This window comes from Mastigoproctus giganteus, chromosome 7 (assembly GCF_048544385.1).
Source record: "Mastigoproctus giganteus isolate SK-2022 chromosome 7, ASM4854438v1, whole genome shotgun sequence".
Lineage (NCBI taxonomy): Eukaryota > Metazoa > Arthropoda > Arachnida > Uropygi > Thelyphonidae > Mastigoproctus > Mastigoproctus giganteus.
Genome location: NC_143581.1, coordinates 226,793,541 through 226,820,331, shown reverse-complemented (window position 1 = coordinate 226,820,331; position 26,791 = coordinate 226,793,541). Strand labels below are relative to the sequence as shown.

Genomic DNA, 26,791 nt, shown 5'->3' with positions numbered 1-26,791 from the left:
TCCTGAGCAGTAATGCGTTATTGCTCAAATTGTCTAGCTAATGACAAATAGGAAAATATCGGGGAAAGCCCATACTTGTATCAACAGGACAATGTTCCATGTCATACTGCTCGCGTTGTGACTATTATTCACGCGGCTTGAACCACGGTCCACTCAAAGAGGGCGTGCTGTTGCACTTTCGCTTCTGACCACTCGGCTACATCAGGCCTTGTTCCGCAGAGATTTCAGCACAAGTTGTTAGTTCCCCTGTAAATAAGGTTCTTTATAGATATTCAGGAGTGAGGATATTAATGGTAAGGCAATTTGGCTTTCCTGTCACGGGTACATCATTGCGTTGCTTTACTTTTGCTTTTAAATGTGAAACTGCTCTTACCCTTATGAATGAGAGAAGTTTGCTCGTACCTTTAATCCTTAAGTATTGAAATTAGGCCAACACTTAATTGCAAATTTTCAAATATTTTTCAGACTTAAAAAGTTTTTGTTTTTATTGTTCTGTTCAAAGTATTGGGTATATTTATATGTAATTATTTCGTTAAACGAAAGAAGTGGTTTTTGGTGTGGAGGGTGTCTTTAGTTGAAAATAAATTTAAATTTCATTATCTATACTTTTTATAAAAAACAGAATATTTTAAAAAATATTTAACGAAGTCATGGTTTATTTGGTGGCTATTTTGGACAGTGGAGTCCCATTTTGTAATGAACAGTAAAGACAAGAGACCGTAGAAGCTAACAGTTTATTGTTGATGCAGTGTGGAGGGTACTTAAATTGAACAACATTTCTTCAAGAAGTGCACTTGTTTGGGACGGTAAGTAAGAACACTGCTTCGTTACGTTTACTGTGACTTTTGTTTCAACCATTCCTTGAAGGCGGCCAGAGGTTCTTCGTTCACTTTCTTGTAGCAAGGCAACTCCTGCTTTAGTTTCTCCATCCATGCGTGGACTTTGGGAAATGAGGTGAAGTCGTAATCTATAACCTGCAGAAGAGAAAAATAAACACGTCCTTAAATTTCTGTATTCGATTGGGAAACTTCTGCTATTCAGTGAAAAAGAAATAATGGACGTTAATACAGCGAGATGAGTTTGTATACACCACCAATGGGATCTAAACCTGTTAATTAGAGTGTCATTAGACTCCGGATAGATCCCTTTGAAATGGAAATGGATAGGTGCTGATGTCCCCACAGAGGTGGTACTAAAGAGGACTTGGGTAACTAGAGACTAGTGAGTTTCCCTTCTGTGGTAGGGAAGATGAGAGTCTGTGGTAAAAAACGCGATTCAGAACCATTTCGGAAAGAATGGTATAGCGAATAGATTCCATGCCAGGATCCATTCGTGACAATATAACGTAAAGGTTTCTGATTGTTCAGACACGACCAATATGGCAAATTTCTGTGATGTAGTCATTAAACAGTCAGATGCAGTTAATAATACAATTTTGACATTATATGTCTAGACTTCAGTAAAAATTTTGATATTCTCGCATGGAAGGCTACTATATAAACTGGAAGAAGTTGGAATTCCTGGGAATATCCTGTAACTCCTGGATAAGAGATAGGAGACAGACGATTGCCATAAATGGTCGTTTTAAACGACGGACCAATATAACAAGTGGAGTTATATTGGTTCGTCGGTCCCTCCTATTTCTAGTTTTACATAAATGATATTCATGAAGGTATCCAATGGAAGCTGTGAAAATTTGCTCATAATTTGGAAATGGGCCGCGTCGTTAACAATTCGCGTTAAGCCATGATACCCCTTTTGGTTACATATTTACAGCGGCTCACATCTGGTGAGTATGGGCTTGGCACATCCGGGGTCCTGAGCTGGATATCATCATTCTTCTCTTTCTTGGTGATTCCTTTATACTTTCTCTCTCTCTCTCAGGGAAATTCAAAAAATTTTTTTGGCTAGTGCAGCATAAGCCTCAGGCTTTCTTGCACCATAATAATAATAATAATAATAATAATAATAATAATAATAATAAATGTTCAAAAATGGAAACTACATTAAATGCTTCCAAATGTAAGTTCCATTTGGAAACAGAAATCCTGGAGAAAAGCTAGATGGGGGGAGGTAAAAGTGCCTCAAGACTTAGGTGTTATGGTGGGGGCAGTGAATCTGGCTAAATTCAAAGCATTATTGGATGTGTGGGAACGGGAAAGAGTACGAATATTATTATTATATTTTATTTTGTATTATTTTTTGGCTGGTGAAGACAAATTCCGCTTCCTTTCATCATTTGGCCTTACTAAAAGTAATGCTAATCTAGGCTGAGATCAAGTCATATATATGTCCTCAAAAGTGTTTGATCAGTTCCAAGATAATATCTGACTATTCATTCGTTGCAAAGGAACCAAAGGAATTACTGCTGCAGAAATGGCTTAAAAATACACCGGATCCCTTTTGACACTAGATGACCTGTGCCACGTGGAGTTCAGCCAATTCAGGCATCTAATGTGTATTCCTACAAGATACAGAGTTCGCTTTCTAATATTTTGACAGGGAAGTATAGGCCCTTTCTATTTGACCCCTATTATGTATAACGGTGGCACAAAAAACGTCTAAAATTTTTGAAAGCCAGTACACAAATCGCGAAAATATCCAAAACTTAAGAGAATCACGATAATTTTAATTTGTAAAAACTTTTTTGAAAATTGTAAGCCATCCCGAACGCAGCTTGGATATGATAGAATGGGGATTGAGTGCTCAGCTATTTCTAGTGTTAGAGAATTCGTCACTGTGTAGCAGGCAAGGCACCGAAAGCCTAATCTTTAGCCCAGTGTCAACGAACACATTAGCTGGTGTGCAATAAGTTCGGCGACATGGTGATGTCGCAGTGTGCCAGTGACCGATTTCGTCCTGATTGTCGGCAAACGATAGGTGTACTTGTCAGAGGGTTTTAGGAGCATCATCAACTTGGGTCCTATTGCACCCTATATAATATGCCTAAAAATTGCGTGTATTCTGTGGTCCATTGGCTTTTGCTGTTTTCTGGACGAAAATCCAAGGTTCCGGGAGGAAAACGGATAACTCGGCCATGTTGTGGCAAAAAGGCCCATAAAAATTCTTCTCGTTATCAACAGGATTCGCACTCAGTTCTTTTCCATCCGATGTCTTGAACGGTGACCATACCAACCGCGCTACCCAGGAGGTCTGGTAATCGATAGGTTTCTCATCTAATTATGAAGTTTTTCATCTAATTATGCGATCTTGGAATGCAATTGATCCATGTAGCATTTATTAATTTCTGTTACTTTTGATATCTATTAATTCATAAAGTTAATTTATAATTAGACAGAATATTAACACGTGAACTGCAACTAACGGTACAAATACAAAGTATTAACGATATGGACGTTAACTTCATAGCGCCATCTATTTGGGAAAAGTTCAACTAAGGAAATAAAAACGTTGAGCTAATTATATATCTAGGTCTAGGATGTAGAAATACGATCGCAAGGTTTTGTGTAAATGCGCGTTGTTGTCATACGGCACCAGGGATTTCCCCCCATCTCCAGGTTGCTTTCATTGTGGATGAACCGGTTCGCTGGGGAATGCCAGAGATTTAAAAGTGTATGGATATTGTCACGGGTACCGTTGTTCATCTGGTCATTTAGGTGATTGCTGGCAGGAAGGTTGTGTTATAATAAAGCATCAGGGTTTTTTCCTCGAGTTCCCAATCTTTCCTTGTGATTCTGGTTACCAGTCCGGAGTATCCTCTGATTTTTCTTCTTATTTATTTCAGATGCGGCTAGAACGTCAGGTTTTTATCTTGGTTAACGCCCAGATACTTCAAGTTGGCTCACAAATTTGATGGTTACATCGTTGATTTTAATTTGCGGGGGTCGTCGTAGTTGTAGAGTCCCCATTAGGAGGTCTTATCTGACGATATTTTCAGCTGGTCCTTTGCTGCAGTGCCCGATTTGCCAGCGTCTCCAATTGGGTCCTGGAGTCCGATTTTCTGTCAATGGCAGAAGCACCGACCCCTGCGGACATCCTCTGTGCATCTCTCTTGTTATTTTTTGATAGTGTACGTTGATTTCCACTCTTCGTTGCGTTAAATAGCTTTCAATTACTTTGTAGAGGTTAAGAGGCACCTCAGCCTCCGTCAACCTTGCCAGGACGCTTGGCCACCAAAGTGAATCAAACGCCCTAGCAAAGTCAACGGAGATGAGCAGCAGATATTTTCGTCTACAGTCCTGGAATATCCTTAGCAAGTTTCATAGTGCGTCCACAGTTGAGGACCCTGGTCTGAAGTCTTACTGGTTTAAAATTCGTTTGGATTGTTCTGTGCATCCAGGGACGGAGGTTTGTTGTCACCCTCCAGTCGGCCATGTGGTTTGCCAGGTTCCTAGTTGCTAGGGTGATGATGATGGTAGCCTCCCATAGGGTGTTGCAGAATGTTGGCAGCTGGTGCGGTTGGCTCAGTAGAGCAAACTGGGATCCTATCAGATAGTTTTCGAGTTGCTGCCCGTTTGCTGTTCCTCTTCTGTCGGCAGCAGTGCTGTGCTATAGTGGAAAGCGATAGTTTCCATCCGCTCCCATAATTATTTTTTCATTCGGTAGAGTGTTTTGGAGATGGCGCAGGTAGTTCCAGTGTGGTCTCTATTTCCTGTCCTGGCCAGCTGCAAAGGGCCACTACATATAGGGAGCCTAGTGCTATAATGAGCTGGGAACAGGCAGCCCAGGTCGTGCACAGTTGAGTTATTTTTGTTGCAGTGATATTGGTGTTTCTGACTAGGACCGCCGCCCATGGGGTGTCCTCCTCCAACTTTATATTGCAGCGGATATCCTACCAGCCGCTTTGCGTGAACGTATGGCTCCTGCAATATGATTACGTCGGTGTCTTCCTCATCGGCCCTGACCTGGATTTGGTCTGCCACTGTTTTGGCTCGTTGCACGTTAGTCTGGATTATCTTAATCATTGCTGAATTGTACTCTTTATTTCTTGTCCCCATAGTCGATTCTATTTTGGTATATGCTTTTGGCTTTAAGGTAGACTGGACACTTGGGATCCTTGACTGAATGCGCGTGTTCCATTTTCATTGCTTTACAGTTAGCGCAGGTGGCTTCTTTGTCTTTGTCTGGACAGTCTTTAAAAGGTGTGTCCCTTCTCTGTGCAGTGTCCACAAGTTGGAACCGCCTGGGTGCAGACATGCGTATTGTGTCCGAACTTGCAGCATCTAAAGCATTTCGGAACCACCACTCGCTCCGAAAAGCAGTAACTGCCCCACTCAATATATACCCTTGTCCTGTCCTTTAAGACTTTCCATGCTTCCGGTATAAGCTCCACGCTCCAGTTGTTTATTCCTCCTCTCACCTTTATAATGAAACGTTGGGGATATGTTCAAAAGATGACAATCGATACCCACCACAAGTCAGTAGCTGTATCCGTTGGTATACAATTCGTCTTCAAAGTTTTGGGATATCCCCACGACACGGGGGGAAACGGCCGAACGCAAAAATGCCCCTAGGAGAACGGGATTACTTCTCCAAGGGGTTTCTGGGGACGGCGAATTCAATGGTGGCTTCCAAAAGTCTATGGGATGCTCCAGAAAAAATAAAATATCAATATAGTATTAGAGTGAGAGACTCTCCATTTTCATACTACGTCTGGAAATTTGCTTTTGCGCAAAACAAACAACATACTTCCATAAACATTTGTAATCTACGCGAATACTCCAGCTTAGAAATCAGTCATAAAAAGAATTTTAAATCTTTCGGACAATACTTGGATTGCCCATTTAAGATGCAAAGTATTGTCCCAGCGACCATGATGAAGAATGGAATGAACACCGGGATTCCAGTATTAAGAACAGTGGCATTTCGCCATCGATTTTATCCCCTTTTGTTAAATCACCACGTGTACCATTGGTAGGGAATTATCAGCTCATGATTTCGACAAAAACAAACCTTCAAGTTTAATATCGGCTAAAATACATCAAATCCCTCTTCCGTATTGATTAACTTACCTCAAGAAAAGTCAGGGACGCCAAGATTGAGAAATCAGCGAGGGTAATGTTGTCCCCTGCAACGTAAGTTGTTTTTTCCAGAAATCCGTCCAGAAGAGTTAAAGCATTTTTGTAGTTCTGGATAGTCTCTTCGGAGGGAGTTTTTCCTTGGAAAATTTGGGGATACTAGAGGGAAAAAGAAAGTGAAATTAAAATAACCGATGACATCTTTTGAAATTTAACTACAAAAGCCAAATAGAACAAGGTGGATTAATTAATTTTATTTATTAAAATTTATTTCATTATTAACTCTTTTATAGTAAAAAAAAGAATAATAATATAAAGTAATTATTAAAATCAAACATCAGTTTAATCTTATTAAACTGATATATCATTTTATGAGGCTACTGAAAGGTCTTTTCGTGGATTCAGAGTTCATTACTTACCGCAAATTCCGCCTGGGCTTTGTACAGCGTACCAAGGTCAAAGTACAGAAGTCGGTCGACCAATGCCCTCTTCTTTGGGTCTTTGGGATAAACGTTGCTGTCAGGACCATATTGGTTGGCCAGATAGGTTAGAACAGCTCGGCTGACGAAAATAGAGACAAAAGCGTGTTAATATAATTCATTTAAATTCGGTTGGAATATTTCTCAAAAGCAACTCGAAGTTATTCGATTGAATTTCTAGCAAGAATCAGAGCTTACCTCTCCCAAAGGTAAAAGCCGTCGTCATCAATGGTAGGAACACTGTGTTGAGGATTCATCTATGGAATTAAAAGAAAAGAAACGCGATAAATATCCCAAAAAACACTGAAAGAAAAATTTTTAAAAATTAAAGGAAAAAAAAAAAAAGAAAAGGAAAGTACAGCCATCATCAACAGGATGGAAGGTTCCTCAATATGAATTTTTGAGAGAAATGGACCATAATCTGCAACGCTGGTCCAGTGCGGGTTGGCAGATCGACCATATTTAGCAGTTAGGGGCTTGAACCCTGGTTTATTCAAGGAGCATGTGCTACTGTACTTCTTCTACAGACCACTCGGCTACGGCGGCCTGCTGCTCAATACAGTGGAAGTGTCTTCTGTCGTTTGTCTAAAATTCTCATTCCCTATCCAATGGCATCATACGCTCTATGGTTACCTTCGTACGCACAGTTGCTTAAGGGGTCAATGCACAATCCATTGAGCACTAAGCAGACCTGGTTCTACTGTGAATCAATGGTTCCCGACACGGGGCAAAAAAGGTCCCCGTTCGAATCCTGTTAATGACTTGAGGAACTTATGGGTTTTTTTTTTTTTTTCCCTCACTTGAAAGCAAGGTTCATCCCCATTTCACAGAAAGTTGAGTTTTTCGTGCAAAAAAAAAAAAAAAAAAAAAACAGGCGAACCGACCAGAGAACACACGCAATTTATGAACATACTGCAGAATGGCAAATAAGTTGGTTCTCGGGTTGCCCTAAAATGGGTTTTTTTCGCATATATCGTGGTTTTAAACCTGTTTTTCTTTGCAGCATACAAACAACGAACTGTACCCAGGTCCATAGAAGACAACAGACCACAATGTGCTGGACTTTATTTAAAGTATGTTTTTGCGTTCGGTCGGAGTAGATCATTGATGACCGACAAGTTTTCTGGTATAATAAATCGCATTACCTTTTGAAGATGTGGATGGGAAGGCATGCTGAAAAAACAAGTTGTTGGTTTATTCAATGCTCAATTCACGTGGAAATTGTCTCGAAATCTTTTAATTGCTACAATCTCTTATTGCTTGTCTCTTATTTAATACGATGTGCACATCCTTTTATATCCGATTGGTTGGCGCGAACGTGTAATTGCACACGCATTTGAGTTGAACATGGTTCAAGCTCAACTAACGGTTAAATATGGTATCCATTGTATTATTGTCAAAAGAATTCGTTTGTAAACTGCAGTGACTCAAGTAGCCGTGCTGGATGATAAACAGAAAGTGTGTAAAGACCCGACAAATGCGCTTCTGGAGTCTCATTTCATTGTAGAAGATGTAAGATGGTCGGATCCCAGATACAGTTACTGGTGAAGTCGATGTCAAGGTACGGCGAGCACTGTTCCGCCCCCTCAATAAAGGCACTTTTATTCTCCATCTGTCTTTCCTTAAAAGGAAGAGTTGTGTGATCGAACCAGGTAGCTGTTCAATATTATCGTAACTCATTATGCACGAAGACAAAGGATGAAAAGGCAGATCGCTCGAGTGCAGCAGTTCAAAATATGCAGTTGGACAATGCACAAAGGAAGGATGGATCAAAAGGAAGTCTCTGAAACAATAGAAGAAGGAAGTTAAATTTGAAAGGCGTTTCAGCAGAAGGGCAGTTATCTATGCATCGTGGGAGACAACAAATACAGAAGACATTAATTCCAAATCTGGAAGAAAGGCAATTGCAGTATCACCAGACATTATCCGCAAATTGCATGCGTTCTCGTGCTCGGCTTGTCTGCCTTACAGAGTGTAAAACCAGAGTCTTCGAGTGGAAAAACAACTAACTCACCATTACGAGAAAAAATATTCTGTCGATATTGTTTCAGAGAGAGAGAGAGCCATCTTGCGACATCCAGCGTGACCCAGTTGTCCCCCTTGATCACAGGAATTCGCCATTTATCTCAGTCGGGGTTTAATTAGGTCGCTGTCATTGTTCCTGTGTGTGTGTGCCCGCGCGCGCGCGTGTGGTGGTGAGTCACACGGACTGTTGATTCACACCAGCGAGGCCTTTGTTCGCATACCAGGAAACTGAATAATAGCGTCTGTCCTTGAGCGATATGCCACTCACTTTCGCATTCATCCGAACCCTCGTAAGGCTGATACACAGTTGCGTTTGGTCCTTCGGCATTGAACAATCCCCACTTAATGTACGTTAGTGCGCAGCAGTGTTGTTCTGGAAGGCTGGGTTGAAATACAAGAGTCCTGTTGTTTTTTTAAGCCATTTCGATTTCCGCAATTGACCTGTGCACTCCCACACGCTAAGGGAGAATGGCACAGAAGGTGAGGCAAAAAATTTCGAAGAACCTTCACCAATCCACCCCGACTTAATTTTTTGAATCTTTTTCCGAAGTATAAGGAGTCAGCATTTTCCACCACAAAGGTCGTTTTTGTTGTAAATGGCCACGCCCACCCAGGTGATTTATACGCTGGCTGACACACATTCAGAAGGTCGATTAATTTTTGACCCTAAACTCCGCGTTTTGGGTAAACAAGTAGGGCAATTGCGGATTTCGAACTTATTTCGATATCTATTTCAAAATGTATGTCAGCCCACACGATTGCCATCTCAAGGAGATGCAAAGAAATGGATTTGGTGGGCTGCTGCTCTATCGTGATTAACTTAAACGAATGAAATCTTAATTTCCAGTTTCCCACACGTGAAAAATCCCGTTGTATGAGTCGTGGCTCCAAATACACAGAAAATGAATCTCATTTCAAATTCTCAGCAGTCAAAGAATAGTTCCTACAGCATGGACACTGAAAAGGAACACTTACTGATTCATCCTTATGAAATGAATCTGTGGCAACTCCAAACGTATCAGAAATAGTTTTTGTCCTTGAAATTGGGTGTTGACCGATATCGTATAACAATTCCAATTTCGAAAACCCCTTTTCATGATAAGTCAAAACAGAAGTAATGTTTATGGGATTTTAATCGAGTCCTCGTGGGTAGCACAGTTGGTAGAATCGCCATCCTCATCACATCGGGTGGAAAAGACCCGAGTTCGTGAGGAATTTTTATAGGCCTTTTTCACAACGTGGCTGAGTGAGGGTAGTATGGTTTTTTCTCCCAGAAACTTGGTTTTCTTTTGTTCAGCAAACAGAAAATCAACCACGTAATTTTCAGACGGTATTCAGGGAGCAATATGGCCTTAGTCGCTAATAATCCTAAACCCCAACAACAACAACACGCGTCCAGTTAAAGCAGTTGTATGGATTCTTGTTCCATAAAAATCGCGTTTTTCATCCACCAAAACAAACGAACAGGCACGGTTCATTGACGTCAGCAGCATTATCTTCTTTGCCTAAAACAAAAAGCAACGCTTAACTTCAATAATGCAAGTTTCTCTTTTTTATACGCTGACTGCCCAATTAATTAGGGACACCTACTGTTTTCATGAAATGGAGCGTGTCTTTCAGTAACAGCATCACGTGTTTGTATCACGCGATATAAAGTAGGTGGGGACACAGTATGTACACAATTCAGTGCATGGATGGACGAAGGATTTAAGTTACTTTGAACGTGGCATGGTATTTGACTCAAGAATATCTCGCACTTGTGTGATTTTCTTGGAAACTGCAACCCTCCTGGGATTTTCACGTATACGACTGTGTCTGGGATGTATTGAGATCGGTCCAAAACCAAACAACCTCAAATCACAGGCAATTGCAATCCTGTGGTCAGGACCAGCTTGTTGATACACGAGGTTAATAAAGGCTGACAAGACTTTTGTAGGTAACAGAAAAGCTACGGCCAGTCGAATCATGACACAGTGTAACAGTGGTAAGCGAAGAGCCATGTCAGAATGTACAGCTGGTCATACCTTGTTATGGATGAGACATAGCAACCGATGGCCGAACAGGATCCCATTCTGCGAGCAAAGAACAAGAAGATTACAGTGACAGGAGATCAGGAACACCAATACTGGACAATGGAGGATTGGAAAAACATTGTCTGGTCTGACGAATCCTGGTTCCTGCTCTTTTATGCCGATAAGAGGACCAGGGTATTGTTAAAACAAGATGAGTCCATGGATTCATCTTGTCAGGTGCTAATGCAGGATGGTTTCCTGCAGGCTGGTGGCTGTGAAATGGTGTAGGAAGTTCTTTCGTGTCGCACACTGATCCCCTCTCCTTGATACTAGGAACAAAATTTGCATGCCACAGGTTATTCGGAAATTGTTTTCTGACCAGGTGCATCCATCTTCAGATGGGTTTTTCTCACATGTTAATGAACCATGTGCAAGACTAGAATTTTACAGAATTAGTTCCAGGAACAATCGTGAATTCAGCCTCTCCATCACCAGGTCTCAATCCAGTTTACCTGCGCAATGAGTGAAATTAGCTTTTCGGAGTGTGGAAAGGAACTGGATTAGCATCCTTGTGGCGCGCTTTCGACATCTCGTCGAGTCCATGCCACGAGGAATCCAGGCTGTCCTGAAACGGGATGGGGGTATCTACTCACTATTAGCTTTGGGTACCCGATGAAGTGACACTCAGTGCACATGTATTCCTTGAAATTAATATTCGTCAGATATTGAAATCTGTTAATAAATTCATCTTTGTTCTACCAATCTTTGGAATTAAGACTAATTTAAGGGAAACATATATGTATCAAACAAAAATTATGGAAATGTTGAATTAAAAAATTAATTTAGAACTGTAGCAGCAGCGTTTCCAAATTGTGCAGTGCTGACTTGGCTCTGCCATCTGAAACCCCTAAGAAAGGCCCCTCGGTGGACAATTTGATACTCATTGCCCTAAATAACGAACGACCCGTTTTCTTCCATTTACTTTTATTTCTTTGCTTTTTAATTTTGGTTGATGGTGTAAAGAAAATTTGCAATGGGGAGGAAGAAGAGCAGAAACTTACCTTCAGAAATTCTGGCTTCTTTTGCTCTCCTTCCATAAGATTCACATCTTTAAGATTAAGATCCACACCCAAATGCTCGGCTGCCATCCGGACAGCGCGACATGGGGCGCTGGCTCCAGCTTGGTAAAGCGTTATCGGCATGACGTTAGGGTGTTCACGAGTGTCAAACAAACTTCACACGACCTACTAAGGTGGCGGAAGGTCGGACGGATTTTTAAAACCGACGTGCAACCCGCTATTGGTCTCCGATTGGTCAGCGATAGACGAAGGTCACGTGCGCGTCTGGGGACGGTGAGATAAGGGCGTCTGTCGGCGATTAGCCGATCAACGGAAGCCATCGTGTGTTGATGTTACGAATAAATGAACGAAGTGCCGCAGAAGGGCATCTCTAAGGTCATGCGAACCTCGGTGACGTGCGAAAATACTTTTCTCCATAGTAATCGAGAGACAGAAGGTTAAAATACTCTATATTACGACAACAAGCATCCGGACTCCCCTTCGCTAAAATGGAACTGTCCGCCTAAAGAATTTTTCCGAATGTGAATTCCATTCCTTGTGAGGATGAAGCAAAACTACATCAATCAGGTTACTATAGCAACAGAGAGCAAAGTTAAAATTCGTTACATTTGGATGGGCGTGTATTCCCACAAACCAATAAGTATTTACTCTTTTTGATCAAATTTCAGCCATAAAAGTCTTTATAACACCGGGATTATTATTGCAAGGACTCGTGCAATCGAGACGCGATTCTGTTGAACTTTGTATCCCATAAATAGCTCGACCAGCCTTGGTCACTGAAGAAGAGTTTCATCTTCGCTGGTAATCCGGAAACTTCACTCAACATTAAAAATTATGGCTTTAAATTAATAAAATTAATTTAAAATAACTCGTACTGCTGGCGATCATTTTCAAGCCCTGATAGGTGGCGACAGAAGTTCATTTTAAACAGTGCCACCTAAGAATTAAAATAAATATCCTGATTTATTTACTCAGCTAAAAGATTGGTTATTTGCTGGACAGGGCCCTCGCGGGTTGCACGGCGGTTATAATCATCGTATTCACCCCGCTGAGTGGAAGTGGCCCGGATTCGAATCCAGTCAATGACTCGAGGAACTTTTATTGGCTTTTTTCACAACGTGGCCGATTTAGTCGGTCTCAGGTGAGGTGTTCGTGTTTTATTTTTCTCAGGGAAACTCGGATGTTTCGTCCAGGCAAACAGACCATAGAACGCGTGCAATTTACAGACATAATACACAAGGGTAGATGAGGTAATCCTTGGGTACTATGACAGTTCTTCTCTCCACATATACGCGCCTCATTTTGTAAGAAATTATTGCGCATAATTTAAGCAAAGTAATGGTTATTATGCGAAGATAAACAGTGCCAGTCCAGAAAATAATGCAATTATGATTAGCTCAGTTCTTTAATTTAAGTGGGCTCAAGTTTAAATAATTTGAAAGAAAAAAAGAGACAAAATACCAAATACAGAGACTATTATATTCTAATTTGCAAATGAAGCTAAATTATTGAGCTAAACAAGCTTTGAGTGGACATTTTTATTCATTTATTTACATATAAGCAATGGCTACGTACCTTAAGGAAACAAGGCTTCATCTGTTCTTTTTCCATCAGGTTTATCTCTTTAACATTAACGTCAATTTTGAGATATTTGCAAGCCATTAGGACTGCGCGGCAAGGGGCACTCGCCCTCATCATGTACAAATCGACAGGCATAGTTGTAAGGGTTATGAATGTAGTAAGCAGAACTCCGGCCTAGAAAAGAGTTTGAAGGGCTGCAGCATCCTTTATACCCACCGATTATCGCGCTCACATGGGAAGATTTGCCGTTGGCGAGAAGCCAATTGTAACCACCTCTTGGTCAAAGTGCACACTTAACACACCCCACGATGCGTGCACAATATCTGCAGTTTAGAAATTACGAACGAAGCTCGTAATAGGCTGTGGAATTCGCAAAGACCCAAAGACATTATGCAAAGTAGCCATTCAAAGTTCTTATTGTGGTGGAGAATTTCCTAAGTAACCCTAGCTTAAATTGTAGTTATGATGTCACAGTTGCAATCATGAAGATATAAAGAATATAATTTATTTATTTATATATACATATTTTTATTTATAAATCCACGTACATATATTGTAAATAAATGTGGCAAGATTGGGCCAGATACCAACTTACGATGTTCACTGGATCTTATAACCTGTGGAACCAAAGGTTCAGCGTGATTGATCACTCGATATTTATTTATAAATTCAGGAGAAAGTGCCGAGGCCATTTTCGAAAGTACAACAGGTTCCACCTTGGCTATTCGTGCCTTGAACCCCGTGTGTGGAATAACATATAAACGCCATTATGGTGATGATTGGGCAATTTCATTTCACGGAAGATCGTGTCTAATTTAATAACAGTTAAGAATCTTTTATAGTTTTATATTTCACAAGAAACTGTAATTTTCCAGGGTCCATTACGACTTCCACTTAAAATGGAAATTAAACTTTTATCAGGCTCGTTAACTTAGTATCAGCACTTACTTTGAGTATTGCTAAACTGGCTTGCCTTTCATGGCTATTTGAATACAGTCAACTTCTGCGTATGGAGACGTGATAGAAATGAATATGTAGAGGATGCTGTCTCTAAATTTGTAACAAAATAAGAAAACAAACAGTTCTATTTCTTAATTCACATTAAATGTTTATACTTTCCTACCTGAAATTCGTAGGTCATTGACACCAACCTAAGTTGGCAGATGCGATCTTTTAAGCCAGGATTCTTTTGAATTATTTCTTGTCTGGTATCTTTTTAAGTGTTTACGGCTTATGGTGTTCTTATAGAACCATAATCCTCCCCTTACCCCCCTCTCTTTCAGTTGACTTTCTGTCGAACAGGCCGAAAAGAAAAAACTTGGTGTGATAGCACGAGCGATAACATTATATTGCCATGTCTGAGTCTCTGAAGTCTGCCATCGTTTCAGATTAAGTGTTCATTGGAGTGCACGAGTAAGGGGCGTTTTGAAAAGAAAAAGAATGTCATTTCTAACCTCCAATCTCTAACATCGTAAATTTCAGATGTCGACGACCCAGAAGTACTTCAAACACCAAAGATACGAGTTGATAGTAATGGTATCACCAAAGTCCTGTTTGTTTTGTATGCCTTGTACAGGACTAAATTCCGTTGTCTAATTAGCATTTCAAGTCTGAAAGTATGGTGTCTCGTAAGGCAGACAGAACAAACAGGACTTTGGTGTCGACTTATACCTGCCCTCGTTGGTAGCGCAGTTGGTAGGATCGTCGTCCTCCCCACCAGGTGTAAAATAGCTGAGTTTAACGACTGGAAGAATTTTTATGGGCCCTTTTCACAACATGGCTGAGTTAGTCGGTCTCAGGCGAATGTATCATGGTTTTTTCTCCCGGAAACTCGAATTTTCAGTCCAGCAAACGGAAAATCGAGTTTAGTCACTGCTGCTCCTAAAACCCTCTACAGCAGCGACTTGTATTTAAATATCTAAACGAAAAATTTCTTGGACAGTGGACTTAAAAATGGCTGCAGAGGTCCCAAATTTAATCTTCCTATGGAAGAGATTGTTGATTCTGTAGTTTCGATAATAAGTGTCAGAATCAAAGGACAACATGGTTCGTATCTAAAAATGTGCTCATTTGGTACATCTTTACATTTTCACTGAAATTTATGGTTAGATTTGGATTAAGATTTTTCGTCCTTAACAACGTAAGCTTAATTATGAATATACAATAGTCCTAATATCAAAAAATACAATTTTATCGCGATTCAATTCGAGAAATTTTTGATAGTTTGATTATCAGAATGAAACCAGTTCAGCCTAATGTCACAAAGTACCAGACGTACTTTGTGGCATTAGGCTGAACTGAGTTGAAAGATGATCGTTAAGGTAGAAGCGAACTGGCCATAAGACTTACCGGGGAAATTCCTGGGGGTCGGAGGCTGGTGATTTTGGCAATAGGTCCATAAACACGAGTATGAGGCCGCTACAAGTTTTCCTCGGTATGAATTTTTGATCCAGTCCGCCTCTGCGTTCAGAAGTTCAGTCTTCAGAAACGCTGCCTGAGCATATATCCAAATCGTCTTACTGAGGGCTCGCGATTCTTTGCGAGACTGTCCTGGCACTTCCCATCAGCTTGGGAGGTTACCGGGTCGTTTCGTTAGGGTTTCAGCACCAGTCAGTTTCCATTTGCAGATCACATCACCAATCGTCTGGATAGGGATGTTCAGTGCCGTTGAATACTCAAGTACAGATCAATTGCTTATTTGGCACCCTATTATCATTCCGAGCTGAAAGTCTATTAAATCCGTCGATCGCAGCGGAAGCTCCTCGAAGACCTGAGAGCATATTTATAATTGTTTCCTGACACGTGGTACTTGTGTAGAACGCGACCAAGTACCAAACGGTACAGAGTTTTTAAAAAATGTTCTTGGTTATACTCCGGCACGACCACCAGGTCAGTTGAGTTTACAATAAATCAATCAACACAAATCTAAAGGTTAGCTCGCAGAAAACGCTGCTTTCAATAAGATATAAATTGAGTCATTTCTGCCTAAAAATATGAACGAGTCATCAGCAGTCATGGCTGAATTCGTCATTCCCATTGAAGGATTCTGTGAAAGGAACTCAATTTATATCTTGCGATACTGTAATATTCAATCCCAATATGTTTTATTATAGTTGTATATAAATTGATGGGCTCTCGTGGTTAGCACAGTTGGTAGAAGAACCGTTCCCCTCACATCGGGTGGAAAAGACCCGAGTTCGAATCCCGTCAATGAAGCGAATAATTTTGACGTGCCTTTTTCACGACATAGCTGGGTTAGTAGATCTTAGGTGAGGATGCATGGTTTTTGCTCTCTGTAATTCAAGTTTTTCATCCAGCAAAACAGCAAATCGACCACAGAACACAAAAGAACACATAATACGACGCAATATGGCTTAGTTATCAGTTATCAGCTGGTGGTCAGACCTAAGATTGACGAAATCGATGTTTACGAAACCATCATGAGACAATGAATCATGTTTGTGAATTGCATGTGCTCTTCTGTCGGTTTTTCAATTTTATTTAACAAAAACCTCAGCATGAGGCAGAAAAACGATGCTACTTTGTCTGAGACCCGCTAACTCGGCCACGGTGTGAAAAATCCCAAATAATGTCCTTCCTGTGGGTACCAAACCAGGCTTTTTCTGCACGACGGGGGAAGAGACATAATAGTAACCATTATACTAAACGTGAGAGCTTAACTTTTGTCCTACAGTGTTTATAGAATTTATAAAGAAATCTATACGTTGATGGCTAGTAATTGCGAGTTCGTCTTCAAGTTAAAACGTTTCTTAAACACATGTATTTTTAATATTTTGTTTCCTCTCTTCAGACAATTCGTTTCTGAACAACGTGCTGCTGATATACCGGCCCCAAAAGCATGAAATTTATCACTATGATTATATTTTATCACCTTGACTTTCAAGTATTAGTGCTCTTGTATCTCCCGAAAGGTCTCTGATAACGGTTTTCAAGGGGTGTGTGTCCTGGCACGTGGAGTGTACTCGAGATATTCCAACCATAGTGTTATCGCTAGTGTGAACTTATCTAAGACAACTTATTTCAGATTACACTGCGAGTAAAATGGCTTAATTATTGCACGATTTTCTTTTCGAAAAGATGTTAATGATGAGAGAAATACACTGCTCGACAAAATTAACAGAACAAAATGTTTTTCGTGAATATTTTATTGTGAATAGTGTCGCTGAAGGCGAATATTTGATACAATACACATCCTGGCACGTAAATTCCGAGTATCCAATCGAAATCGATCTACCACCTTACAGAACCGCAAATTATGCAAATTATTCACTCCTATAAAGACACGACTTGCGACTACATCACTTCATTCCGGGATTTTGGCTTACTCAGTGGGAAGAGTAAGCCACAATGACTTGTCATCCTCAGGATGGCAAGTCATCGTGGTTTAGATGATTCTTTGAGATGAGGGGCTGTTGCACGACTTGAAGCCGGGTAGTGGAGGTGGCACGTTGGCTTTGTGTGTCACGCAGTGTCCTCTTGGCGCTATGGAAGGAGTTTCAGGAGACAGGAACCAGTACAAGAAGAGTTGGCCAAGATCGGATGAGAGCTACATCAACCAGAACAGACCGCTATCTGACTCTAATAGCAAGACGGGATGCTAGGATATCCTGTCTCTTGAAATTGCTGCGGGCCAGAGGTGAAACATTTCCAACCGGACTGTGTTAAGAAGGCTCAGTTCAAGTCGACTCTATGCAAGGAAGCCACTGTTTTTTATCCCATTAATCCTAATCCACAGCAGAGCTAGTCGAAATTAGTGCCATGAACATGTGACTTGGAGCCCTGACAAATGGGGTACAGTTCTGTCCTCTGATGAGTCCCGTTTTAGCCTAAAGTGGGTGTTGAAAAGGAATTTATATTGTTCTGAATTTTTTTAAAATTTATTTTAATAAAGACTTTTCAGCCTGGGTAGGTTAATGACTTAGAATGGTTATGTAACTTGCATGTTAACTGTCAGGACTGAAGACAGAATTGAAGTGTAAATTTAATCAAATGAATCTATATTTTCTATTTGTTTCTATTGTATTATATGTAAATCCCCTGGCATTTGTCCTACCATACTAAATCAAGTGTTACCATTGTAACACTTGATTTAGTATCACTTGATCAAGTGGTGAAGGAATATCTTTAAGCTAAAGATATCGAACGATTGCCGTGGCCAGCACGATCAACAGATTTAAACCCAATCGAAAATATGTGGGATGCCCGTGGGCGTCGCGTTGCATGCCGACAGCCAACTCCTCGGCCACTTGGTGAGCTAAAGTCTGCACTGGTGGAAAAATGCATTTGTTTCTGCAGAATGTTATTGGCACCTTACATCGAACATGGTTCATCACTGTGAAGCCTGTTTACCAGTGGAGGGGGGGGATCACACTCCGTACTGAATGTCATGTGACCATATTTTCGAGCATCTTGTATCAACTTCTGTAAAGTGATCGTGTTGGTAATTCTTATAGAACCCCTATAAATGTCCCTTATATCTGACCGAAGTTTCTCGTTGTTTTCTCATTTTATCGCTATTCCATGGTACACCGCCATACCAAAATTTGTTCCGCTTCATTGCAAGCTGCACGAGTTACACCACGTTTTCTACGTGTTCTGTTAATTTTTTTCGAGTCGTGTGTTTGCGTGGCTGGGGGATTTTGCAAAATCTGCAATCTATTGGTACGTGGAAAATCCAATATTATGCGTATAAAATACCGTTATTTTCAGCAATGAATGATAGGCTGGTTGGTTGTTGTAAGATTTTGGTGCATCAGCAACTTAGGCCATATTGTGCCATATATACACCGATGAGCCAAAACAACATGACCACCTACCTAATATGATGTTGGTTCTCCACGTGCAGCCAAAACAGCTCGTACCCGGCGAGGCATGGACGCTACAAGATTTCTAAATTTGTTTTGTGGTATCTGGTACCAACATGTAACCAGCAGATCCTTTAACTCCTATTTCTATTGTATTATAAGGTCCGTGGTTGCGACGCCGCAGATCGGAGTTGCTGTTCCAACACAAACCACAGATGCTTGATGGGATTGATGTCTGTGGTATTTGGAGGCCAGGGCAATTTTATCATTTTATCGCTATTCCATGTATCTGGTAGTCTTCCTCATGTTCCGCGAACCAGTCTCAATCCAGGTGGTGTGGCATGGCGTATTATCCTGCTGAAAGACGGCATCGCCAGAGGGGAAGACCGTTGCCCTGAAAGGTGTACCTTGTCAGCAATTATGTTTTAGATACTAGCCAAAAAAACCAAACTATTATATTTAGGCCACCCGAATAATTAAATTCATCTGCCGTGCTGTGTCTTATGTCTGTTAATTGCGTGTGTTCTATGGTTGATTTGTCAGTTTTGCTGGACGAAAAACCCCAGTTTCTGGGGTAAAAACCTTGCTATCTACGCCTGATACCGACTAACTCAGCCACGGAGTGAAAAAAGCCCATTAAAGTTCCTCGCGTCATCGACGGGATTCGAACCCGGGCCGTTTCCACCCGGTGTGGGGAGGAAATGATGTATAGATAATGTGTGTTTAAGGTCAAACGGCACCAGGGGTTTCCCCCATCTCTGCAAAATAGGTGGTAGATGTCTGAATTCCTTGCGCATGTATGACTGGACCCAGGGTATCCCAGCAGAACATCACCCAAAGCATGACACAGCCGCCACCGGCTTGTTTTCATCCCACGGTGCGTCCAGGCGCTATCACTTCCCCAGCTAAACGACGCACACGTACTCGGCCGTTCCCATGGTGCAACAGGAAACGTGATTCATCGGACCAGACGACCTTTTTCCAATCACACAAGGTCCAGTTTCGATGCTCGCGTGCCCATTGTAGGCGCTGTCGCCGGTGAACCGTGGTTAGCATGGGCACTCTGAGCGGCCTGCGGCTACGCAGCCCCATTTTCAGCAGGGTTCGATGTACTGTGTGTTGTGACACATTACTCGCGTCACCTGCATTCCAATTATCGGCGAGTTGCACCCCAGTCGCCCTTCTGTTGCCACGTACCATCTTGGAGAGCTTTCGCCCCTCGAGAATCGATGAGCCGTGGTTGTGCAACACCCCCTTGGACCACTTTCGCTAGGTATTAACCACGGCTGACCGTGAGCATCCCACCAGCCGTGCCGTTTCGGATATGCTTTGGCCTTTATCAAAGTCGCTTAAGTCCGTTGTCTTTCCCATCTGAAGAACAAGAGTAACACTGATTAACGGAGATCAGTACCGGGTGTTTTTTTATACCGTGTCCCAACTCGCGCATGAGCCGTAGTTCACCTGCAGTTGCTTAGATTTGCATAACGACTCCCTGGTCATAATGTTTTGGCTCATCGTTGTATATCTGTAAACTGCGTCTGTTCTGTAGTCGATTTTCTGTTTGCTGGGCGAAAAACACCAGTTTACAGGACAAAAAACCACGTTGCTTTCGCGTGAGACCGACTAACTCAGCCACGTTGTGAAAAAGACCCATAACAATACTTGGCGTCATTGTCGGTATTCGAACTCAGGTGTTTTCCACTCGGCGTGAGGAGGACGGTGAGTCAGCCAACTGTGCTACCAACGATGGCAATTTGTTCATATTTTAATTTCTTCAGACAATTATATTATATATTCTGTGTTTAACTGTTCATAACAAAGCAGCGCATGTGCCAAAAACTTCGAAACAATTAACCAAAGTCTGAACTATTAAAATTCTATTGTGAGTTATTAATTTTTAATGTTGTGGTACTTTGCGCGGTAGCACAGACACATAAGTTGAAAATATGTATATCAGTTCCATTTGGAAATGATATACATATTGATTTTTCAGATTTTTACATTTAATTTAGAATAAATGTATTTAGCATTATTTAAAAGAGAAATAAAGAAGAGTCTGCTTTATTTTTTATGCAAAGTTACAGGCTGAATCCTCATTAAATCTGTTACTGGAAAGCAATGTTCGAGAACAGGGTTGTACTGAGCTTATTAATATTGGCTTTTTTGATATTCCACTAGTGGGGGTATCATGCTTCTTATTTTTGGCAGATACTGCTTAAAATGTTCAACTGCCCGATCCACTTCTTCTGCATAATAAGGAAGTTCCTCCTTCAAGTTTTCCATCCACGCTTGTAGTCTGCTGTAAGAACTGATATCGTGCGAATCGGACAACTGAAAATTGAAAGAAAGAATTTTTTTATTAGCAGTCTTGTCTAAATATGTAAAAAAAATTTAAGCGAATTTCATAATAATTTCCAAAATCGTATTTTAAAAATATTTAATCCTACATATAATTAAATCTGAAATTATAAAATACCAGAATTAATTAGGTGTTAACCATTTTACACTAAAATTATCAAACAGAGCGAATAAAAGTTAAAATTAAAATAAAAAGAGAGTTATAGGGTTTTAGCGCATCAGCAACTTAGGCCATAGAAACACACAAGATAGAAAATATGTTTATGTGCTGCCATCTATCGATAACAAAATTAATCCTGCAATTACGTCACTGTCCAAAGCTATTGTCGTGTCTGATGTAAATTCTTTTTTTATTAACTTTTTTAATTATTATGTTGGTTAAATTTCACTCTGTTCTCGAAGTTAACTCTGATAAATAATCTAGATCTATTTAAATACTGTATATATTAAACTGAACCTATTTAATAAAGATATATTCAACTAGTATATGTAGTCATAAGGAATATAATTAATTTTAACTTTATTATCAGTATTGGTTTACAAGCAACGTTTTTTTACCCGAATAAGAGTAAGACTTCCAAGAATTGACAGATCAGCAAGGGTCAGATGATCTCCTGCCACGTACTTGGACTTTTCCAAAATCTCTTCTAAAGTGGTTAATGCCTTTGTGTAGTTCTCGGTTTTGTCAGCAGGCGGCATTTTTTTATAGAATATCTGAGGAAACTAAAAAGCAAATAAAATAATGAGAAGTAGTTAGAAAGAGGAGCCAGTCAGACTGCAACGCCACAGTTCTCAAGATCACCTGCAGAAACTAGTCAAAATTTACACTTCAACTTACCAGAAATTCAAATTCTGCTTTGTACAAGGTACCGATGTCAAAATACAACATTCGATCTACGAGTGCCCTCTTCTTAGGATCCTTAGGATAGATGGCGCTGTCCGGCGCATACTTGTTCACAAGGTAGGTGATAATAGCTCGACTAGGGATATAAAAGTTAGAAAGTGAATATCTATTTTAGCACAGTATTAGCAGGACAGTGCAAGGGACCCTAATATAATATATTTTATTTTTAATTATGCGATCTAAAGGTTACATAATGGTCGACACACGGAGATTTTAAAGGATGGAGAGATCTCTGTGTCCAGATTGGACAATTTTTGTTTATCACAGCTCCATCAAGATGAAGATGCGATCCAGTTGTCCATTGGATGTTAAATAACCATTAAAGATCACGCAAAACTGTCATCTGCTGGGTGAAATCACGTTGGCTTTGGTAGTCTTGGAGTTGTAATCGATGCAGGTGTTTGATTTTATAGGGAAACAGGTGGAGGAATCTTGTACTAGATAAAGGCTTATTTTTAAGGCTTTAGGCACAAGCAGGCAAGCAGTACGGTTTTAGGAGCATAATCGCCTAACGCCATAATGCGCTGCATATAATGTCTGTAGATTGCGTGTGTTCTGTGGTCGATTTTCTGTTTTCCAGACGAAAAACTCGAGTTTCCGGGAGAAAAAACCGTACTATCCTCGGTTGAGACCGACTAACTGTGAAAAAGGCCACAGAAGTTCCTCACCTCATCGACGGGACTCGAACTCAGGTCTGTTCCACCCGGTGTGGCGAGGACGGTGATTCTACCAACTGTACTACCCACAAGGACAGTATGGCGAGCATTAGATAATTTCAACTAATTTGATCGGGCTTTATGTTACTAAACTCAATTCTTTGAATCATTTATGGCGCTGGTGGATGATCACTTCTAAGCGTGCTGCAGCCCTTCCAAAAAAATCTACATGACTGTGTAAATTCCTATCTCATTGACAGGGAAGTGCAGATCCTTGCGCCCTTTTCCAGCCTATCGCGTGCAGTTCGCAGGAGCTGCCCCCAGGGTTCTATCCTGGAGCCGCTCCTGTGGAACTTTGTCCTCAATGACTTTCTCTGCAAGGACCTGGGGGAGGTTGAGGCCCAGGCCTTTGCCGATTATTTACTTCTAATCACAGCGGCTGATTCAAGAGCCAACCTTGAAAAACAAGCAAATGGAGCGCTGCAAATCCTACAGGATTGGGTTAAACTAAATAACCTAAAACTAGCACCGGAAAAGACCAACTCGGTCCTCTTAAAAAGGGCAACTAAACTTAAACAGGCCACCACAAATCAAAGTAGAAGCTTTGATTTGCGGTGGCCTGTTTAAGTTTAGAATAACAGTAATCGGAATAACAGTAAAATTATCAAACGAGATAAAATACTTAGGAATTATCATTGACAGCAATCTCTCATTTAAACCGCACTTAAACTACCTCAGGAAGAAGATACGCATATACACAGCACTTATAGCAAGAATCACGCGCAAGAATCTGGGGGCTAAATAAAAATATCCTCTCCCTATATTACAAAACCTTCTTCATCCCGGTAATTATGTACGGATCGCCAGTATGGATGACGAAATCCAGCACAATAACAAACAGGAAAATTCTTGAAACAATTCAGAGGAACGTACTATTTACAATCACTAGAGCGAGTAGCACAGTTAGTACGGCGGGGCTTCAGGTCATTGCAGGTGCACTACCCCTTGACCTGGAAGTTGCTCACGCGGGACTAGTGTATTATCAAAAAAAAGCGATCCCAATTACAACCTGTGGCATAACCCTTGACGTGACAAGTGGCTGAAAGAGGGAACAAAAAAGGATAGACGAATTCCTAACAGAAACCTGGCAAAGAAGGTGGAATGAAACCACCAAAAGAGCAATAACCCATAAATTTCTTCCACGAGTGACAAAAATGCACCCGAAAGCCCCACCGTGGTTTTTCCTGGGCCTTAACACAACGTATCTACTAACGGGTCATGGTCCGTTTAAGGAAAAACTAAACATGCTAGGCATAACAGAAGATAGAAATTGTACTTGCAGAGAACCCGAATGATGGACTCATGGCATGCATGAATGTGAAAATTATGACGACATAAGAGCGAGCTTCATTACAAACATCCAGTACAATCCAATTAACCAAGAATCCCGACTCCTGAATACGCAAGAAGAGTTTGTAGCTTTTACCAACTTTGCAACTCAACTAATTACAAGAAGGAAAACAATTATTGCACTACAACCTGTCCAGCAGGAAGACAACAACACTCAATAGAAAAGCCTAAACTTAGAAGGAATGGATGAACCAGAACAACGGAGAAACTCAAACAAACCAGAATCAAAAAAGAAAGAGGCCAACACTGAAGCGTCCCAGAGCTAGAGTAGAGCGCCATCTGGCTCTCAGATCCTGCACCTGCAGGATTCTATTTAAACCCCATTTCCTCGCAGGGGGAGAACCCTCTTCTCCCCTTACCACCCTTCTTTCCCTCTGGTGGGGCATGGGCATGCTCCACTGAAAAACGGGGGGGGGGGGGGGAAGGTCACCTTCTCTATCTACCCCTTTGCTTCCTACTTCCACCCCCAGTCTTCTGCCTCCCCACCCAAAACTATCATCTTACATAGCGATCAACCCAACATCAAAATTTAAGACACACCAAAATTTATGCCCGACCTTTTAGGCTTTACAGACTTTCAGTGTAAACCCCAAACGATGTTTAAAAGAACCTTAACTAACTAAACTACGCTCGCGACTTCTCCAATTTATTTTATATATATAGTTTTTATTATTATTATTATTTTATTATTTTTTTTTTCTTAGGTCCTAGCCACTGAAATCTCAGTAAAGTAAGTGGCAGGACCTGCCAGAGTAAAATAGCCTCACTGGGTACACCCGGCCAGCCTCCCCGTGGCAGGGTGTGGAAACATCAGGTTCCACTAGGGGCCTGGCGGCTAATAGGCCGGATGAAAAAAAGGGCACAACACACCACATAACACATGAACCATATATATATTTTTTAAAAAAATCTCAGGCTTGCCCGAAACATAGAAAATACGCGGAGATGGGGGAAACCCCAGGAGCCGTTAGACCCTCAACACACCTTACACCTTACCACTTCTAAGCTTAGGAGTTGGGTAACCTCCTGTGAAACGCCGTAATTACTATGGTTAATACGATTCTTATCTAAAAAGAAGACTTTCAAACATTTTTCTGCGTCTGCGCTCACGGTAGCGCAGAGGTTATAATAGTCTGCGCATGGAAACTTGGGTTTTTCGTCCAGCAAACAGCAAATCGACCACAGAACATACGCAATTTACAGACATAATATAACACGGCGCAGTATTGACCTAATCATTACTACATAGTTGAATTTTTTTAGACAAAAGGAAAGTTTGTACTTTGGCATCATTATCGTAATATCTGATATTGTGAATATTGCCCTCCTTAAAACTTTAATCTTGGATTCAATGAAAATATGACAATATATCGAATAAAACTAATTATAATAGAGTGGTACTACAATTTACACAGAATAAGACTTAATGAGAATTACAATTAACTTACCACCTTAACACCTTACCTTTCCCACAGGTAGAATCCATCATCGTCCATTGTGGGCACGGTATGCTGAGGATTCATCTGAAAAAACGTTCAAAGTAGTTGTTGAAGATGTTTATCTCTAAGACTGTTATTTCTCTGCTTATAAAATTCGTTCAGAAACTTGTAAAAATATCAGACTTACTTTCAAAAATGGTGGTTTTAAATGTTCTTTAGCCGCCATGTCAACTTCTTTTAAAACCAAATCGATACCGAGATATTTGGCAGTTAATCGAACTGCCACACAAGGGGGACTGGCTTTCAATTGGTACAACGTTATTACCATGATTTAGGAAAGGCAGAGCAAAGCTGGCAACACTAACGATAGGACTGAAGGTCTGAACACTTGAGAAGTTTATCTTTCCTTTTAAAACCTATTAATGGATGGCGCAAGTCAGCTACTCGTATGTATGATACTGATACCGTTCTAGTCACGTGATAGCGATTGGAAAGATAGTTATAAATAAAATCAAGGATACCTCCTAGATAGCAGAATTCTGCTAAGAATTATTGATCAAAACAGCAACTGATCACCTTACAAATCTATAGTGTCAATCAAAATTTAGCAGTTAGTCGAAACGCGGACTCCCCCTATTGTATATTGTAAATTAAATAGCTGATTATTAACCAGCTGTGGAAGAGAGGATTCTGTACACCACGAAACGTTCAATTAACTGAATAAAATTTGATGTCAACGTTCCGGTTTCGCTTTCAAGATGTTATTATACAGTAAATGCGATTGAACTCTTCTGAGATGGACTGTAAACTGATGCCATTTCAGGCTTGTCTCAGAAGAGTACAGTCGCCTTTAGAGCGTAGCAACGTATCTTGAGAACAGAATCTCAGAAGGGATCAAAAACGTTGGCATCAATTGCAGTTTTATTGAATTAATAGTGGGCGATAAATTTTAAGCTTTTGATTTTTACCTCCCGAAATATGGTACATCTCGTGCATTTTGATGAATTGAATCCAAATTACAAGTCAGTAATATTACCCAGCGCCC

The 26,791-nt window shown here is 40.7% G+C and overlaps 1 protein-coding gene across 1 annotated transcript; it reads right to left on the bottom strand.

Moving 5' to 3' along the window:
• Nucleotides 1-720: 720 nt before the first annotated feature.
• Nucleotides 721-26,106, bottom strand: LOC150083738 (glutathione S-transferase 1-like). The gene is made up of 9 exons (XM_090378591.1): nucleotides 25,934-26,106; nucleotides 25,772-25,830; nucleotides 22,176-22,317; nucleotides 21,896-22,060; nucleotides 13,149-13,328; nucleotides 6,656-6,714; nucleotides 6,398-6,539; nucleotides 5,973-6,137; nucleotides 721-974 (listed from the first exon to the last, which is right to left on the bottom strand). Exons 1-9 carry the CDS (start codon nucleotides 26,072-26,074, stop codon nucleotides 834-836), a joined length of 1,194 nt encoding a protein of 397 aa, XP_090234717.1. The 5' UTR covers nucleotides 26,075-26,106; the 3' UTR covers nucleotides 721-833.
• Between the last annotated feature and the right edge of the window lie 685 nt (nucleotides 26,107-26,791).

Coding starts and splice junctions, on each gene's coding strand:
- LOC150083738 (XM_090378591.1), bottom strand. CDS start 26,074: ATGGTAATAACGTTGTACCAATTGAAAGCCAGTCCCCCTTGTGTGGCA. Junction 25,831..25,933: donor TAAAACCACCATTTTTGAAA/GTAAGTCTGATA, acceptor ACGTTTTTTCAG/ATGAATCCTCAGCATACCGT. Junction 6,540..6,655: donor GGCTTTTACCTTTGGGAGAG/GTAAGCTCTGAT, acceptor TATTTTCGTCAG/CCGAGCTGTTCTAACCTATC.